This window comes from Macrobrachium rosenbergii, chromosome 23 (assembly GCF_040412425.1).
Source record: "Macrobrachium rosenbergii isolate ZJJX-2024 chromosome 23, ASM4041242v1, whole genome shotgun sequence".
In the NCBI taxonomy this organism is placed as follows: domain Eukaryota; kingdom Metazoa; phylum Arthropoda; class Malacostraca; order Decapoda; family Palaemonidae; genus Macrobrachium; species Macrobrachium rosenbergii.
The window spans coordinates 42,364,469-42,383,443 of NC_089763.1; the positions used below are offsets into that span (position 1 = coordinate 42,364,469).

Genomic DNA, 18,975 nt, shown 5'->3' on the forward strand with positions numbered 1-18,975 from the left:
TGGGTTGCCGGCATTACTAGTGCTGGAGTGGTTGGTATTTCGCGGTGGGATGCGCTCTTGCGCGCTTGCGCTCTCGCGCGCTTGCGCTCTTCGGCTGGCTTTTACTGCTTCCGGGGAGGTTTGCCCAAGAGGGTTGTGGTGGATGGGACGGTGCGACAGCAATAAGGCTGCCAACAAAGAATTCATTCTTCCACACTGGCGACTATGATAACATCAGCAACATCAATAATAATAATAATAATAATAATAATAATAATAATAATAATAATAATGTTTTATTTGTTATAACAATAATAACAACCATGTTTTATTTATGATAGTAGCAATGAAAATGCTATAATAATAATAATAATAATAATACTATTTATTCAAAATAATAATAACAATAAAACAATAATAACGATAATGTTTTATATATGACAAAAGCAATGAAAATGTTATAATAATAATAATAATAATAATTATAATAATAATAATAATAATAATAATAATAAGTAATAATAGTCCATTAAAATGCAAAATTAACATACCACTAGATCTAAACTACTCAAATCAACATCAACTACCGACTTCCGGAGATGATAATAATAATAATAATAATAATAATAATAATAATAATAATAATAATAATAATAATGAATACTGAATAAATAAAACAAGAAAAACTCATCATCGCAAATTTTTGTCATACACTTTTACTGCATAAATGAAAATCCAGACTCCAATTCATTGGGATTACTCGGTAATCCGGCAGCTAAATCCTTTTTAATAATTTTCGGAGAATTCAATAACGAACGAGAAGGATGAGTAATTCTAACGTCTATGACTTTAGAAGATAGCTTTTATTTCATTTTTCATTTATTAAGGGAATCACTTTGGGACAGATTCATTTGGAGATTCGGTATTGGGGTAGTTATTGTAAATTTAGTTACTGGATGTTGCACAAATATATAGCATATGGTAAATAATAAGTTAATGATAGAGGGCAATGTTGCAAAATTATGTTGGGAAGAAGAAGAACCCCTATTACTATATTTTTTGCTATAGCCTATACCATGAATATAAAATTTCTACTGACACCGTTGCCTTCTCTGGTTTATATACTTAACCTATAAACATTAAGTTAAAACTTTTAACAGACCCAGGTTTTCAATTTCAAAAATTATTGTTACTCTCTAAATCAGGCTTATTCAATTCTGTGAACCTTGCCATTTACAACTGTTGCCATTGAAAAAATGGTAAATATTAAATGTAGTTACAAAATATAAAAACAAACCAATATTAACACCAATAACTACACAAATTCCTTGTCATTTTATAAACACTCAACACAAGAAATGGTAACCAGTTTTACTGACAAATCCGACAAATCCTGGCAAATTAAAAATTAAAATTTGCCAGATGACATTAAATCAATAATAAGCATGGAAAAAGATTGACAAACCATAATTAGAATTTTATAAATGACAAAAATTTATTAATAATCATAGAAAAATATTGAAAAACCATAGATTAAGACTTTTCAAATAACAATGAATCGATAACAACCATGGAAAAAGATTGACAAACCATATATTAAAATGTTCTAAATAACAATAATTTATTAATAATCATGAAAAAATATTGAAAACCATACATTAAAACTTTCCAAATAACAATGAATCAATAACAATCATGGAAAAAAGATTGACAAACCATTTATTAAAATTTGCCAAATGACTACGTATCAATAAGCTTGAAAAAACGAGAGCGGTTTTTAATCACGGAGTGAAGACTGATCCAAAGGAAAACAGACTATTTAGAGCATAATAATCTCTCGTCGGCGGACAACTGATTCGCTAATGACACCACATTGCGACAAGAGCTGAAGCGCTGGATGGCGACCGATAAGGATTTTACTCGATTAATTGCATTTGAATTTCATTTCGATCACTGGCAATAATCCCTCCATCCCTGATGGTAAATGGGCTGCATTTTATACCCCCATCCCCAACTCTTCCCCACCCCTCCCCCATCTTATCCTCCCCACCTCCCCCATTCGTTATTTTGCTTTGATGGGCTTAGCTTGGCTGGAAATTGAAAAGTCATCGTCGGTTTCCAAACAAATATGGCCCGGGAATAAATCAAATATCAATCACTGTAAATTCACTGTTGTTTTCTATATGGGATTCGTATGAATTATAATGACTACTGGATACGGGGATTGTTTTTGCATTAATGGCTGGAGGTTCATTCATTGTTTGCCGAATTTTGTGGACTTTTCGGTTTACACGGGGATCCGTTCGCTGGGATTTGAGTGCCAGTGTATCCGCGAAAGGTCATTTTTGTTTTTCCAACATTAAATTTCAAGGGAGAGATAGAGTTAGCAGAAAACCTTGCATTATTCATCTTGTGGTTTTATTTAGGGGATTCTGGCGGTCAAGCCAAGCACTGGTGCACTCCCGTCCATTCAGAGCTCAAGACAGTGAGAAGGGGGAGTTAGAGTGGTTGGAAAGCAAGACTGAAGAAAGGAAGCGGGAATGGAGGTAAAGTAAAAAGCTAAAAAGTGGGTACAGCTTTGGGCCGAAGGGAAGCTGTATATACCCTTCAGTAATGTCTACAGTGCACCATGTGTGGTGCAATGATGGCATTACATCCTTGCGGGGTCCCTTCAATAGTAAAATGGGTCTCTCTGATGGTAAATAGTTTGTTAATAATCATAGAAAAATATTGAAAAACCATACATTAAGACTTTCCAAGTAACAATGAATCAATAATAATCATGGAAAAAGATTTACAAACCATATATTAGGATTTTCTAAATGACAATAATTTGTTAATAAACATGGAAAAATATTGAAAACTATACATTAAAACTTTCCAAATAATGACTCAATAATAATCATAAAAAAAAGGCAAAGTACAAAATTCCTTACAAGCCGGGAGCTGACATGCAAGCTATTAGCTAAGAGTTACTTGGATAAGGGAATTTTGAAAAACAAATTGCTTTAGACTTTGACCACAAACTATTTTGACAATCTAGATGCCAATCGTCGCTGAAAACTTCTAGTTTCATATCCTGAAATGTATTTTCTTCTGCCTCACATTCAGCCCTGGTTGAATGTTAGTCACTAAGGAATAGCTCTTACTTTTGGGATTTTATTTACCACTCTGTTCTTACTTTTTGTCTCTTGTCTGTCGCTGTCTGTAAGTCTGTCTGTTTGTATCCACCTGTTGCTCTGCCCTTGAAATGATGCAATGTAAAATGATGCTTTGGAATTAGACAGTTCCTATTTCATCTCTCTCTCTCTCTCTCTCTCTCTCTCTCTCTCTCTCTCTCTCTCTCTCTCTCTCTCCTTGTTTCTTGTATTTAATATTAGAAATCCTTGACTAACCACGTTTGGCTTTACCAATAAATACAGACGTAAGCGACAAAAAGCACTTATAACAATCTTTCAACTTGAATCAAACATTGATTGAAGGGAACAAAACAAACGCAACCTTCCAACCCTTTCCAGATGGTAATTATTCATAAAAAAAAAACATTCTCAAAACACTGACAAGAAGTGCCAATCCTTTTCGTACATGTTTGACCCTCTGCATAAGTAACCAAGCCGGACAAGAATGCCACCTTTTGAAATCACGTCTACGAGAAATTCCTAAAACTCTCCCGCATGCGCAAAGAGTTCAAGAAGCTTACGTTAGAAATTTAGTTTTTAATGTATTTCGTCATCCCTGCAAATCAAATTTTTGTTAATTGTAGGTTGAAAATTTTTTTATTAATTTTCCGTTGCAATATTATTTTTTATTTATTCCACCATCTGACAATGACTCTCACTAACATCATTTGAATATTGCTATGCCAAAATAGCTTCTCTGTTGTCTAAAATCCCCTTATTTATCTATTTCATACACTGAATGACTGCGTGAGTTAATGAACGACTGAATGAAGAAGAATAACTAGGAAAAACTGGGTTTAATATATTTCAGATTTCATAAACATAAATGTATATTAAAACAATGAAAGGAATGCATGTTTCTGTAGGCTCATTTTTATTTATAAAAATATTTATAATCTCTGTTTTTCTCATGCTCTGTTTTATTCTAACATTAATCAGATTTATGAAAACTGAATGTGTTATTATATTTGACTCTTATCTGCAATATTCATATTTTTTAGTAAAGGGAAAGAAATAAGTAGAAAGATATGAATAATATAAATAAAAATTTGTTTTAATTACATTTATACAAATGCATACACGCATTCATACACACATACATGATAAGTATATATATATATATATATATATATATATATATATATATATATATATATATATATATATATATATATATATATATATATATATATATATAATATATATATATATATATATATATATATATATATATAATCCAAACTTCAGGCAACTTCCATATATGTGAAATATGAAATACAGATTTTGATACAGCTGTAACCAATAGTACTGATTGATTTGACATTAAAAACTGAAAACTGTCGTCGCAACTGCAAAGGTCAGTGGTAAGTAAATAATTTGCATGTAGGTTACAATTCTCTTGACGTCTTTTTTGCAGTGTATCAGATAAACTTAGCTTCTGTGTCAATTTTCATCATGGAGAAATATTTTTTTATCAAAATCAATTTTCAGGTGACTGTAAAGAGAATGACTTCTCCCTACTTTAAAAAAAAAAGTTACCCTCATCATATTTTTGTACCTGAATGATTTTGTACCAGATTTCATTTTTTTTTTTTTTTTTGGAACCACTTAACAACAAGAGCTTCTAGTCAATGGGAATGGTTGCAGATCAGTCCATGTTGTAAACAGCTGTAGCTGTGTGTGTGCGTATGTTGTCGATGTTGTCCCTAGAGACAGAGATAGACCCCCAACTGAACACTTCCTTTTCTTGTGCTTCTGTGTCCTACAGGAAAATGGTCCTGTACGGCAGGGGGCTGAGAGGCCGACCGGCTGGGCAAGCAGTCGTGGCTGAGGTTAGTCGAGAGCATGGGACGACTTCTTCGTTGTAGTCGTCCTACCAGCAGCTGCAGTGTCTTTGGTTGCATTGTCCCTCCCTCCCTGAGACATGACGCTTGCATGACGTCACCGCGTCACGTGCATGACGTCAAGTTTTATCCATCAACGCCTCCTTTCTCCCCCGCCATTCCTCCTCCTCCTCCCAACTCCACCCCCTGCCCCCACTCATGTTATGCATTGCATGACGTCATGATGTTGATTACGTAATTATGGTGTAATGAGGCTTAATGAATCAGCATGTGTTATGGTGGCCCTCGTCTCCTTGTGATGTCTTCGATGTATATATATATATAAAATAATTTTTATACATGTTTCGCCGCCTATTGCCTTTTTCGCTTTTTATTTTCATCTTTTTTTTTTGTCTAAGTGGCATCAGATGCTATCGATGTTTGCAGGTGTATTGATTGATTGCAGATCTTCCGGCAGTAATATTATTAATGTTTGCAGCAAATCCAGGTAATGACAAGCATCCTGTTACACCTATATCATTCTTCTTGGGAAAGACAAGATTTTTACACATTTCTGTATATACACATTCATTTTAATAAAAGTTTATCTACACATACAATGTAAGCATACGTTATGCATGCATAACACGGAATAAGAATAGAATGGTATACATGTTATGTACGTTTATTATGTACATACACAAGACACTTATATCCAGCCAATATGTCTACACACATGACCACACGCGCACACACACACACACACACAGCACATACACACATATGTATATATATATATACATATAAATATATATATATATATATATATATATATATATATATATATATACAGTATATATATACATATATATATTTATATATATATATATATATATATATATATATATATATATATATATCTATATGATTTGTACGCCATCATGCATATGTTGCTTACTCTGGAAATAACTAGCAATTCACAATGCAGATGTAGTTTTAAATTTACGAGCAATCTTAAAAGATCCAGAATGTCGCAGTGACGAAATATCCTTTTGGTGAAGGAAGTAAAAATTTTATTATGGAGGAAATGCTGTAGTGGAGCCCCACACAGCGGAGAGCGATAATAAAAGATCATTTGATTAAAAAAGCTTAGAAGAGGTTTGGATTATTATTATTATTATTATTATTATTATTATTATTATTATTATTATTATTATTATTATTATTATTATTATTAAAGACCATTTGTTTAAACAAAGCTTAGAAGAGCTTTGGATTATTATTATTATTATTATTATTATTATTATTATTATTATTATTATTATTATTATTATTATTATTATTATTATTATCAAAGATCATTTCATTAAACAAAACTTGGAAGAGTTTTTAAGTATTATTATTATTATTATTATTATTATTATTATTATTATTATTATTATTATTATTAAAAATAATTTTATTAGACAAAGCTTAGAAGTGTTTGGAATTATTATTATTATTATTATCATTGCAAAATAGTTACATTTGATTCATTCAGCGTTTCAATCACGCTGGTTTGTGGGTCTTGTCATAACCAATTGCCGCTCCCAACAGACTCCCCAAGTTTTAAGCCAGTTTCAGTAATACCCAATGGCGGTAGGATTAGGCCTTATATAGTCGGCACCGGTTCAGGGTCTGACCAGATCCAGTTATTAATGATCCAGTTATTAATGATTATTTCATAATGACCTTTTAAACCCAGTTTTTTTTTGTGTGTGTCGAACTCGAACGTATAAACAGAAAAATTCAATTCCATATAATTTAATTGCACAAGAATTATGCAAACCGTTTTAATAAAATTGAATTTTTTTTCTGTGTCGATATCGAACGTATCAAAATAAAAATGTCATTCAACAATCTAAATTTAATTGCACAAGAATTATGCAAACTGTTTAAATCAAACTGAATTTTTTTTTGTGTGTGTCGAACTCGAACGTATGAAAAATATTTAATGTAATTTGATTCGATGATCTAATTTTAATTGCACAAGAATTATGCAAACCGTTTTAATCAAATTGAATTTTTTCTGTGTCGAAAACGAATGTATAAAAATAAAAAATTCATTCTATAAAATAAATTTAGTTGCACAAGAATTATACAAACCGTTTTTAATCATAATGAATCAAAGCAAATTTTCACTTATTCGTTTTCTGAAAAGAAAACTATTGTGCCGGCTTTGTCTGTCCATCCGCACTTTTTCCTGTCCGCACTTTTTCTGTCCGCCCTCAGATCTTAAAAACTACTAAGGCTAGAGGGCTGCAAATTGGTATGTTAATCATCCACCTTCTAATCATCAAACATACCAAATTGCAGCCCTCTAGCCTCAGTAGTTTTTATTTGATTTAAGGTTAAAGTTAGCCATAATCGTGCGTCTGGCAACGATATAGGCCAGGCATCACCGCCGTGGTTAAAGGTTCATTGGCCGTGGCTCATACAGCATTATACCGAGACCACCGAAAGATAGATTTATTTTCGGTGGCCATGATTATGCGCTGTACAAAAACTCGATTGCGCCGAAGAAACTTTCACATTTTTAATGTTACGCTGCTTTCCTTCAAACCGTTAGCACTGCTTCAACTCTCTGTTCACACCTGTTAGTATGTACATACTTATACAAGGTGGTATGCAGCACATTCATAAGTGAACGAATATTTAATTACAGATCAATACAGTTTCATTTTTAGGTACACATAACTCTATGAGTGTTCAGAATAAATATGTATATATCCGTTTGTGTATATATATGTACATACATATGAATACATGTACACACTGCATAGAGATACAGACACATACACTTCTATATACTGTATATATACATATATATATACATATATATATATATATATATATATATATATATATACATATATATACATATACAGTATATGTCTATCTATCTATCTATCTCTCTATCTATCTATCTATATATATAGTGTAAATATATGTGTATAAATACGTATATATATTTACATATATATGTACCTATGTATATTTATATATTTATATATTTATATATATATATATATATATATATATATATATATATATATATATATATATATATATACATACATAAACCTGCAATATATATCTAATTAACCAATTCTTGGCATCCTAATCACATTTATTTCTTTCCAGGATAGAGAGAGCTTGGAAAACCAGCATGGAAAAAAAAAAATCATCCCAACTCAGCATCTTTCTCACTCAACTCATAGCATTTTAACTTTACTGAACACTTCAGTATGATCATTCCCTTACAACTTAACACTTTCAAATACGAATACTATCAACATTTTTCAAGTTGTATGTTGATTCTTTCTCCCCTGGCATCGTAGCTCATACTACTGTATGCTGGCACATGTATACTGCTTCTCAGTGTATGCATGATGGCAGTGTCTATAGATATTGTATATTTTATTATTAATATTTTTTTCTCATAATTACGGTGCATGATACCTCAGCTATTAAAATGAATATGCTATTAAAGGTATGCATGAATGTCAGATGTCTATAATGTACTAGCATGTGCATACTGATATAATATCACATGTATTCATATATACACAAATACACACACATGTGTATATATATATTATATATATATATATATATATATATATATATATATATATATATATATATATATATATATATATATATATATATATATATATATATATATATATATATGCGCGTGTTTATGTATGGATATGCGGGAAATGTAAGTTCATATATAAGTATGTATTAACATAAAAGCAATGTTTATACACATATCAGTATCAAAATACAGTTATATGCAGTATGTTCATTCACAACTACGAATGCCATATGCGAGTTCATATGGGTAAACTTTATGTATCTGTTTATAAAATTATTCTCCTTTTCTTCGTTATTGTGTGTAACAAGCTATGTATATATATATATATATATATATATATATATATATATATATATATATATATATATATATGTATATGTATATATATATATATATATATATATATAGATATATATATAGATATTATACAACGTTTTAATAGGTTAATTCTCTTCATGGGAAATTATCATAACCATTCTCTTAAAATGAAAATAATAAAAACCACTGGAAAATTTCACATGACGAAAAACCAGATTTCAATATGTGTTCACATGTCTAACCAAGTAGTCAATTAAATTGTATAATGAAATTAACGCTAGTATTATCACTGTTCAAATAACGCTAATACTGATAATAATCGTCATTTTTCCCATGCAGCAAGTAAAAAACAAAAAGTCATAAATGCAGGTTCCCATAAGTGATTAGAAAAAAAAAAAGATTTCCTGTAGAGTAAAAATGAAAACGTCATAAATGCATGTTTCCATTTGTAAATAGAAAAACTAAAAAAAAAAGATTTACTATAAAGGAAAATTTTTTAAAAGCGTATAAATTAAAAGTGCCAAAAGGTTAAGGGTGAGTAAAATGCCCTGCCGTGGAAAGGGAAAGGGGGAACAAAGAGAAAATAATAAAATACTCATCAAAAGAATTAAGATAACGGACAGGACGACGAAGGGGGAAAGAGTGAGCCAATTGTCCCGCAGCAAGATATTCTGAGCCAAAATCTCGACTTCTGTGGAGCCTTCAGTTACTGTCCAGTTCATATATGTTCGGTTTGATGAAGAATAAGAATAGTTTAAAAGATGATATTTTTGTATTGACAACGCACTGAAGGTGTTACTACCCTGTGGAATCTTTGTGAATTATTTTTCACATTTTCCTAGCTTTTCATTAAAATAAAATTGTATTTATTACTTGTATCGAATACAGGATGAGTAATATATTTGTTGGTAAGTGTGAGTGCCTGCATGTGTCTTTGCGCATACGTAAAGAGTGAAAGCGTTGATGTGTTCGTATAAGTAAATATGATTTTATATGTATGAAGAAAATTATATTTATATGACATACATATATATGTATATATATATATATACAGTATATATATACATATATATGTGTATGTATATATATATATATATATATATATATATATATATGATATATATATATATAGAAATGAGAAAATATGTATATATGTGTCTAGAACTTTACCGTATATGTTTTTGATATTAATATTAGGAATAGTTGACGGATAAACACGGGCACACAAAAACTCACATGATAAATATATATATATATATATATATATATATATATATATATATATATATATATATATATATATAATATACATATACAGTAGACATATATGTATATACATATATAATAAATATATGTCTTTGTGTATGTGTATGTATATATATGTATGCATGCATACATGCATATATTTGAGAATAAAACACTAAGAAGAAAATGTAGACCAAGATAATGATGAATAAGAGAGTAAAATGGCTTGGCCATTTCTCTCGCATCATCCTACGAAATAAACAGTAATATATATATATATATATATATATATATATATATATATATATATATATATAATATATATATATATATATATATATTAAAAAAAAATGTTTATCTAAATAATGTGTGTGTTTGTGTGTGCTTGTGTATACGTCAACTATTCGTTATAATAATACTAAAAAGAAAAATAATTTCCGGAGAAACATCCTCTGGAAAGTGGGAGCAGTAACTTTCCACGGATTATAAACTGGCTCCTGAAATTATTTTGGGGGGATGGGAACTTTGTCCCTCCCGGGCCAAATTCTCCTCCAGCAATTTTCCCAAATGATAATTCATCCCAGCCCAAATTTCATTCTTAATTAACGGTTATTAACCTGGTCGATTTTATTTTAACCTTTTCTTTTTTTTCGAAATTTGGTTAATGGTCTCTCCGAGCAGAGGTTAATTTCATGGCTTGTAATTCGATATGGCTACAAACTTTGACGTGTACCTCCCCTCTCTCTCTCTCTCTCTCTCTCTCTCTCTCTCTCTCTCTCTCTCTCTCTGCAAAGAATGTTCAAGCTTTTTTGAAGGTAAGGTTACATTTTGCTGATGTATACATATATGTGTAAGTATATAAATATGCACACACATATACGCATATATTTATAAATATATATGTATGTATATATATAATATATGTATATATATATATGTATACATATATATATATATATATATCTATCTATATATATATATATATAGAGAGAGAGAGAGAGAGAGAGAGAGAGAGAGAGAGAGAGAGAGAGAGAGAGAGAGAGAGAGAGAGAGAATTATCAGATATCAGTACAAAAATATATAAATATATTTTATATATTCGAAATATATTTTATATTTTAAAGGTAGATTTAGCCATGAACGTCCCTGTTCCAACATAATATTACATAGATAATGTGATCATAATATCAACTATATTAATAATTTTTAGAGTAATTTAGGGATAGCCTCGCACTTCTATTTTTTTGTAGAATGCCACTGAAATAGATATCAAATTACAATTCATTTGTGGATAATATGAAAAGAGGTATTGGATAAATGGGAAGACTTGGGAAAAATAAGGTATAAAGGAGCTTAGTGAAAAGACATAAGATGACAAGGAATCAAGAAAATAAAGGCGGACGTGATTCTTCAGAACAAGAAAATAAAAAAAAAAAAAACGGACACGCAGTAAAAAAAAAAAAACAGTATATAAAAACTTGATCAAATAAATGCAACCATGGAAAAGGCAACAGAAGCAAGAGTCAAAAACAGATTTGGCAACCAAAACAAAACATTTCTGGGAAAGACTTACGAATGGAGACCAGCAACTCGCATCAATCGCGCATCGACGAGTCGCCTGTAATTTTCAGAACGCCGTCGGAGGTGGGATGATGCTCCCTTTCTTACTTCCTAAGAAAGAGAAAACATGGGTGTGAGGTATAATAGTTTTTCTTGGTGACGTCGTTATTTTTTTTTTTTTTATTTCTCTGGGTTGAAAAGTAAGCCATGATTGTGCCGATGGAACATCCTTGATAGAAAGTTTCGCAGTAAGTAATCTTACATGCACACACGCACACACACATACATACATGCATTCATCTACATACATACATATATATGTGTGTGTGAGTGTTTGAGTATGTATGTGCGTATGTGTGTGAAATATATATATATATATATATATATATATATATATATATATATATATATATATATATATATATATATGTATGTATATATATATGTATAGATATATATATATATATATATATATATATATATATATATATATATATATATATAGATATAAAAAAATATATATATATATATATATATATATATATATATATATATAATTTTTATTTATATATTTCATATATATATATATATATATATATATATATATATATATATATATATATATGTATGTATGTATGTATGTATGTATGTATAGATAGATAGATACATACATACATAGACAGACAGATAGATGGGAAGATAAATGAGTAATCCCTAAATTTCCCCAGCAAAGCTCGTTGCAAGCAAGAGCCTCCAGTCAATTATGGAGAAACGACCTTGGAGTCACCCCATGCATGAGAGCAGCTGTGTTTGTCAAGACGCTTTCGAAAATATGAATGAACGTCCCACTTCGGCTTGAATGAACACTTACTCCCTCCTTCCTGAGGCGAATTGATAGTATCTTGGTAACGTGTGTTTATTTTGCCCGATTGGGGTTTTGTTAAAAGCCGGTAATTACTTTGGCACGAGTGCTTTGGTGCTTTACGAAATGAGGGACGTAGGATGTATACCACTGGTATTCACGATGGTTTAGTTTTGTTAGAGTTTGTTATTTATATTTCTCTTGCAATTACTTTCACATTATTGAATTGAACTGAATATAGAATTTAGGCCAAAGGCCAAAAACTGGGACCTATGAGGTCATTCAGTGCTGAAACGGAAAAGGTTTGAAAGGGGTAACAGGAGAAAAACCTCGCAGTTGCACTATGAATCAATTGTTAGGAGAAGGAGGAAAGCAAGATGGTAGAAAGAGAATGCGAAAGGAGGTACAGTAAAATGAACGAAAGGGGTTGCAGCTAGGGCCTGAAGGCGTGTGGCAAAGAAGCTTGAGTAATGCCTACAGTGCACTGCATGAGGTGCACTGCTGGCACTATTCCCTTACGGCGTTTCACATTATTCATTGTGAGGTAATTTTTCAGAATTTCTCAGTTTTTGGCATTTCCATATTACATTTTGGTTTAAATTTTTGCCGATATAGAAAATCTGTACTGACTTACTGATATATATATATATATATATATATATATATATATATATATATATATATATATATATATATATATATATATATATATATATATATATATATATATATATATATATATATATATATATATATATATATATATATATATATATATATTATATATATACTTTATATATATATATATATATATATATATATATATATATATATATATATATATATATATGTGTATATATATATATATAATTATATATATACTGCATGTATAAATATATGTATAAATACAGTATATATATATATATATATATATATATATATATATATATATATATATATATATATATATATATATATATACTGTATATATATACACGTACATTCATATTACATATTATCTTGTTCCTGGGTCACTGACTGTTCAAATTATGATGCCAGTCTAGAACTGAAAACAATGATTGTCTTGAAAGCCAACTCAGCCATCACTCTGAAATTAGCACAGGTACCCAAAGGCCAACTGGTCTCTATTCTCACCTTTGTTAATTCAACTTCCCCACTGTTAGCAAGAATAGTTACATTCTCAGTCTTTATTCTCAGCCTTCTTAAAGCCATTGCATATACTGGCTTTTAGTGTTCTGTAAAAGAAAACTATTTTGCCGGCTTTGTCTGTCCGTCCGCGCTTTTTTCTGTCCGCACTTTTTGTGTCCGCCCTCAGATCTTACAAACTACTAAGGCTGGAGGGCTGCAAATTGGTATGTTGATCATTCACTCTCCAATCATCAAACATACCGAATTGCAGCCCTCTAGCCACAGCAGTTTTTATTTGATTTAAGGTTAAAGTTAGCCATAACCGTGCTTCTGGCAACGATATAGGATAGGTCACCACCACCGGGCCGTCATTAAAGTTTCATGGGTCGAGGATCATACAGTATTACACCGAGACCACAAAAAGATAGATGTATTTTCGGTGGCCTTGATTATACGCTATAGCGGCTATACAGAAAACTTGATTTACTTATTTAATGTTAGTTTCAATTTTCATCTATGATGAATAAATACTGTAGATTTTGATGGCCAGAAAATTCTCAACGCCTTCATCACTTCTAACCTCAGCTTTTCCATCAGTCCGACCTCTCTACATTCTCATTTCTCTCTCTTATTCTCATTACTAACTTCAAATTCCATCAGTCCGACCTCTCTACATTCTCATTTCACTCTCTTCTTCTCATTGTTAACTTCAACTTCCATCCTTCACTTCATTCGTAATTCATTCCTTCATTCCTCTGTCCTCATTACTTCGGCTCACAACGACACTCGAAATACGGAGGGGAATGTTAAAAGGAATAAAAATTGTCAAACTTGGCAAAGGATTACTCAGCCGGATCTATTTCAAGTCGGAAAGATAGAATTAATTCTGGGGTAATTTAAAGATAGAAAAAACGTATAAGTATCTAAGTTCTGAGCATTTTGTCATTTTTCTTTTTTGCTAAAATAAATAGCATTGATGTGTAATTTTACTTGATTTTGTCATAGAAATTATGCAAATAGGTTCTATTTCCTATGAATAATCTGTTAGATATTTATATAACATTTCATTTTACAACCCACACACACAAACATAAATATATATATATATATATATATATATATATATATATATATATATATATATATATATATATATATATATATATATATATATATATAGAGAGAGAGAGAGAGAGAGAGAGAGAGAGAGAGAGAGAGAGAGAGAGAGAGAGAGAGAAGAGGTTAAAAATAGAGGATTTTTTTGTATTCAAAGATTATGATTTCGACACCATTACCTTCAGGCATGCAACGGTTCTGGGTAGCTCCCCCCACCAACCCCAGTTCCCCAGTGATGGTTACCCCCACCCTATCTCTCCTCCCCTTTCAGGAAACTCTCCTCCTCCTCTCTCTCTCTCTCTCTCTCTCTCTCTCTCTCTCTCTCACACACACACACACACACACCACTCAGCTTCGTTCTCTCTATCCAATTACTGGGTGAGGAGGCCGCCTAGCTTGGTAAGATTCTTGTTTGCTTCATTGATCCAAGTATACATAAAAGAGTTCTCCTTCACGTGCTTAATGAAAGAAAGCCCTCATGGCTCTCTCTCTCTCTCTCTCTCTCTCTCTCTCTCTCTCTCTCTCTCTCTCTCTCTCTCTCTCTCTCTACGCCTACGCGAACATATTATATCTTGAGGTGTGATCTCAGAGGGAGACATTCTTTACAGAAATCCACAAAAACGTGTCTCCATGTCTCCAAAAAAATAAATAAATAAATAAATAAAATGTAAATCATATTTAATATTTTTGCTCTCTCTCTCTCTCTCTCTCTCTCTCTCTCTCTCTCTCTCTCTCTCTCTCTCTCTCTCTCTCTCTCTCTCTCTCTCTCATTAGAATAGCCTCACGTTTCTCTGAGAAGGGAAAACTTTGTGTCGGCATTCAGGTAAGGCTGTAAATATTAAATGCGCGGACATATCAAATCCTGTGTTCAGATAGTGTGCTTAATATAATTAATTCTATATATTATAAAGTACATTCTAATTTTGTCACTGCGGATCTATCTCTTTAACTATATAGTATATTTATTTGAAATGTCTGTCTAATAACCACTTATGAATATATATATATATATATATATATATATATATATATATATATATATATATATATATATATATATATAGATACATATATAGATAGATAGATAGATAGACAGATAGATGATATAGTTATTAAATATCTATGTTCATATTTTGGTCGGCCATGCTCTTTGAAGTCACTCTCAATGTTTTTCATTTATAATTCTTTCTCTTTCCTCTTCCCAAAAAGTACGAAACGATGAATAGGGAATATTATCCGATTAGCTATTATACCAATTCAATTACCAGTGAAGTACCTCATCTTAGAACCTGATTCACGATTCCGGAAGTTAAAAATAAAAAGATACTCGTTCAACTTTGTTTCATTATTATCATTCATTACTTTTATAATGATGAAGATGATGATGATGTAGATGATGATTGTGATGATGGTGATTGATTGTGTAAACGACTTTTGGAAGTTGATATCGTTATTATTATTATTTTGAAAGTGCTTTTGTTTTCGTAATCATCATAACGATTCGTCACTATAACAATTTGTTGACTCTTATTAATTACGTTACTTCTCTTATTACTATTATTATTACTATTACTATTATTACTTCTATTATTAATATAACTACTTTAAAAAATACTCATAGTAGCATGAGTCTTAAATGGAGAAACAAATCCACAATTATGTATGGATACATATATTTTAAAATAAATCTCTACAGAGAGCTTTCGGGAATCTGTTCGATTCCCCTATTCAATCTCCCGTTGAAAAGGGGAATCTGTTCGATTCCTCTTTTCAATCTCCCCTTGAAAAGGGAATCTGTTCGATTCCTCTTATCAATCTCCCCCTGAAAAGGGGAATCTGTTCGATTCCTCTTTTCAATCTTCCCTTGAAAAGGGGAATCTGTTCGATTCCTCTTTTCAATCTCCCCTTGAAAAGGAGAATCTGTTCGATTCCTCTTTTCAGTCTTCCCTTGAAAAGGGAATCTGTTCGATTCCTCTTTTCAATCTTCCCTTGAAAAGGGATATCTGTTCGATTCCTCTTTTCAATCTCCCCTTGAATAGGGAATCTGTTCGATTCCTCTTTTTAATCTCCCCTTGAATAGGGGAATCGAACAAATTCCCGAAAGCTCCCTATTTTGATTTATTTTTAAACATATTTGTACCCATACATAACTGTAGATTTGTTTCTCCACTATATCTACTATTTGTACTATTACTATTATCAAACAGGCGAGATCACTGTCTTTCCAAAAACTTCAGTGTTTTTTGCTACTATTACTACTATCATTATTACTATTAATACTATTATTACCATTACTAGTATTAATATTAATTAGAAGAGGTCACTGGTTTTCCAACAAGGGTTCATTACTGCTATCATTACTATCATTATTACAATTACTACTATTACTACCATTAATGCTATTATTATCATTAAGCAGGCGAGATCACTCTCTTTCCAAAAACTCAGTGTTCACTACTACTACTATCATTACTAATATTACTACTATTATTACCATTACTACTATCATTATTGGGCAGACGAGACCAATGTCATTCCAATAAACTCAATGTTTATTACTACTCATTACTTTCATGACTACTATTACTATTATTACTACTATTACTATTACTATTATTACTATTACTATTATTACTACTATTACTATTATTTCTATCATTACTAGTTTGCTACTATTTTCACTATTATTATTACTATTACTACTATAATTGCCACTACCACTATTATTATCAAGCAGACGAGATCACTGCCTTTCCGAAAACCTCAGTGTTTATGACAACTATTTTTACAATCATTATTACTACTAATATTACTGCGATTATTATCACTATTACTACTATAATTACTATCTTTATTACTATTACTATTATTACCACTGCTATTCCTATTGTTAAGCAGACGAGACCAATTTCTTTCCAAGAAATACCCAGTGTTGCACACAACTCCGTGAAACGAAAGCCCGCATCACTAGATCACAGGAGCCTAACAGCCCTTCCTGTCTTTATGAGGCTTCTCATGCATGTCAATGTATCTGGGAAGAATTCCGGAAGAATTCCTCAAGTAGGAATCGGAACAAATGCCTCGGGGGATTCTTCTTCTTTTTTTAGGGAGGGGGTATTCTCTGTGACAAGAGATGTTTCCTTTTTTTTGTGCGTTTTCTGACGAGTGTTAGAGTACGAGTATGTATTGGTATGTGAGTATATATCTGTACCTCAATGTATATTTGGCATTTATACACACACACATACATATGTATACACATACATATATGTGTGTATAATATATATATATATATATATATATATATATATATATATATATATATATATATATGTGTGTGTGTGTATGTGAGTATATATATATATATATATATATATATATATATATATATATATATATATATATATATATATATATATATATATATATATATATATATATATATATATATACATACGTGTGTGTGTATGTTTGTGCAGTCTGTTGCTTCCAGGATGGCGATGGGCATTCGACATTATAATTTCATTATAAAAAAGATTTATTTAGACTTAATGGCTAACGCCTACTGAAACCACTCCGCTAAAGGGAAAGAGAATGTAATTCAAATATGTAAACTAGTAACTAAGGAATATAGAATACATGATATAAAGATATGTCATACATTCTACCATAGGCTTTATCTGCGCGTCATTAGAAACAAACATGCCATTTACACGTGTGTCTGTTTGTTTGTTTTCATCGTGCGATCGTTCACGTATGATCCCTGGAGTGCGTGTCTATTTTTACAGCCTCATCACGACACAAGACCAAAGGCTCTCTTTATAAGAAGAAGGAGAAGATCAATAACTCTCCCCAACAAAGAAGGCCTTCAAGAGATCTTGAGATGATCTTCTATAAAACTGATCTTCGTGGTTGGCACTCGGGAACCTCTCTCTGGAATGAAGTCTACCTCTTCCTACATTCCTAGGGGGGATGATGTGTAATACTTCCTGCATTTACAAAGTGGAATGACGCCTTCTTCTTCCTACATTCCTAAGTGGAATGGTGTGTAATATTTCCTGCATTTCCAATGCGGAATGACGCCTTCCTACATTCCTAGTT

General features: G+C 31.1%; 1 protein-coding gene across 1 annotated transcript in view; it reads left to right on the forward strand.

Annotated features, from left to right (window-relative positions):
• LOC136851550 (uncharacterized) overlaps positions 1-18,975 on the forward strand; it is a 235,555-nt gene that overhangs the window by 175,342 nt on the left and 41,238 nt on the right. Inside the window, exon 3 of the mRNA XM_067125807.1 lies at positions 4,927-4,990. Coding sequence (XP_066981908.1) covers positions 4,931-4,990 — 60 coding nt within the window. The 5' untranslated portion in view covers positions 4,927-4,930. The remainder of the gene's footprint in view (positions 1-4,926; positions 4,991-18,975) is intronic.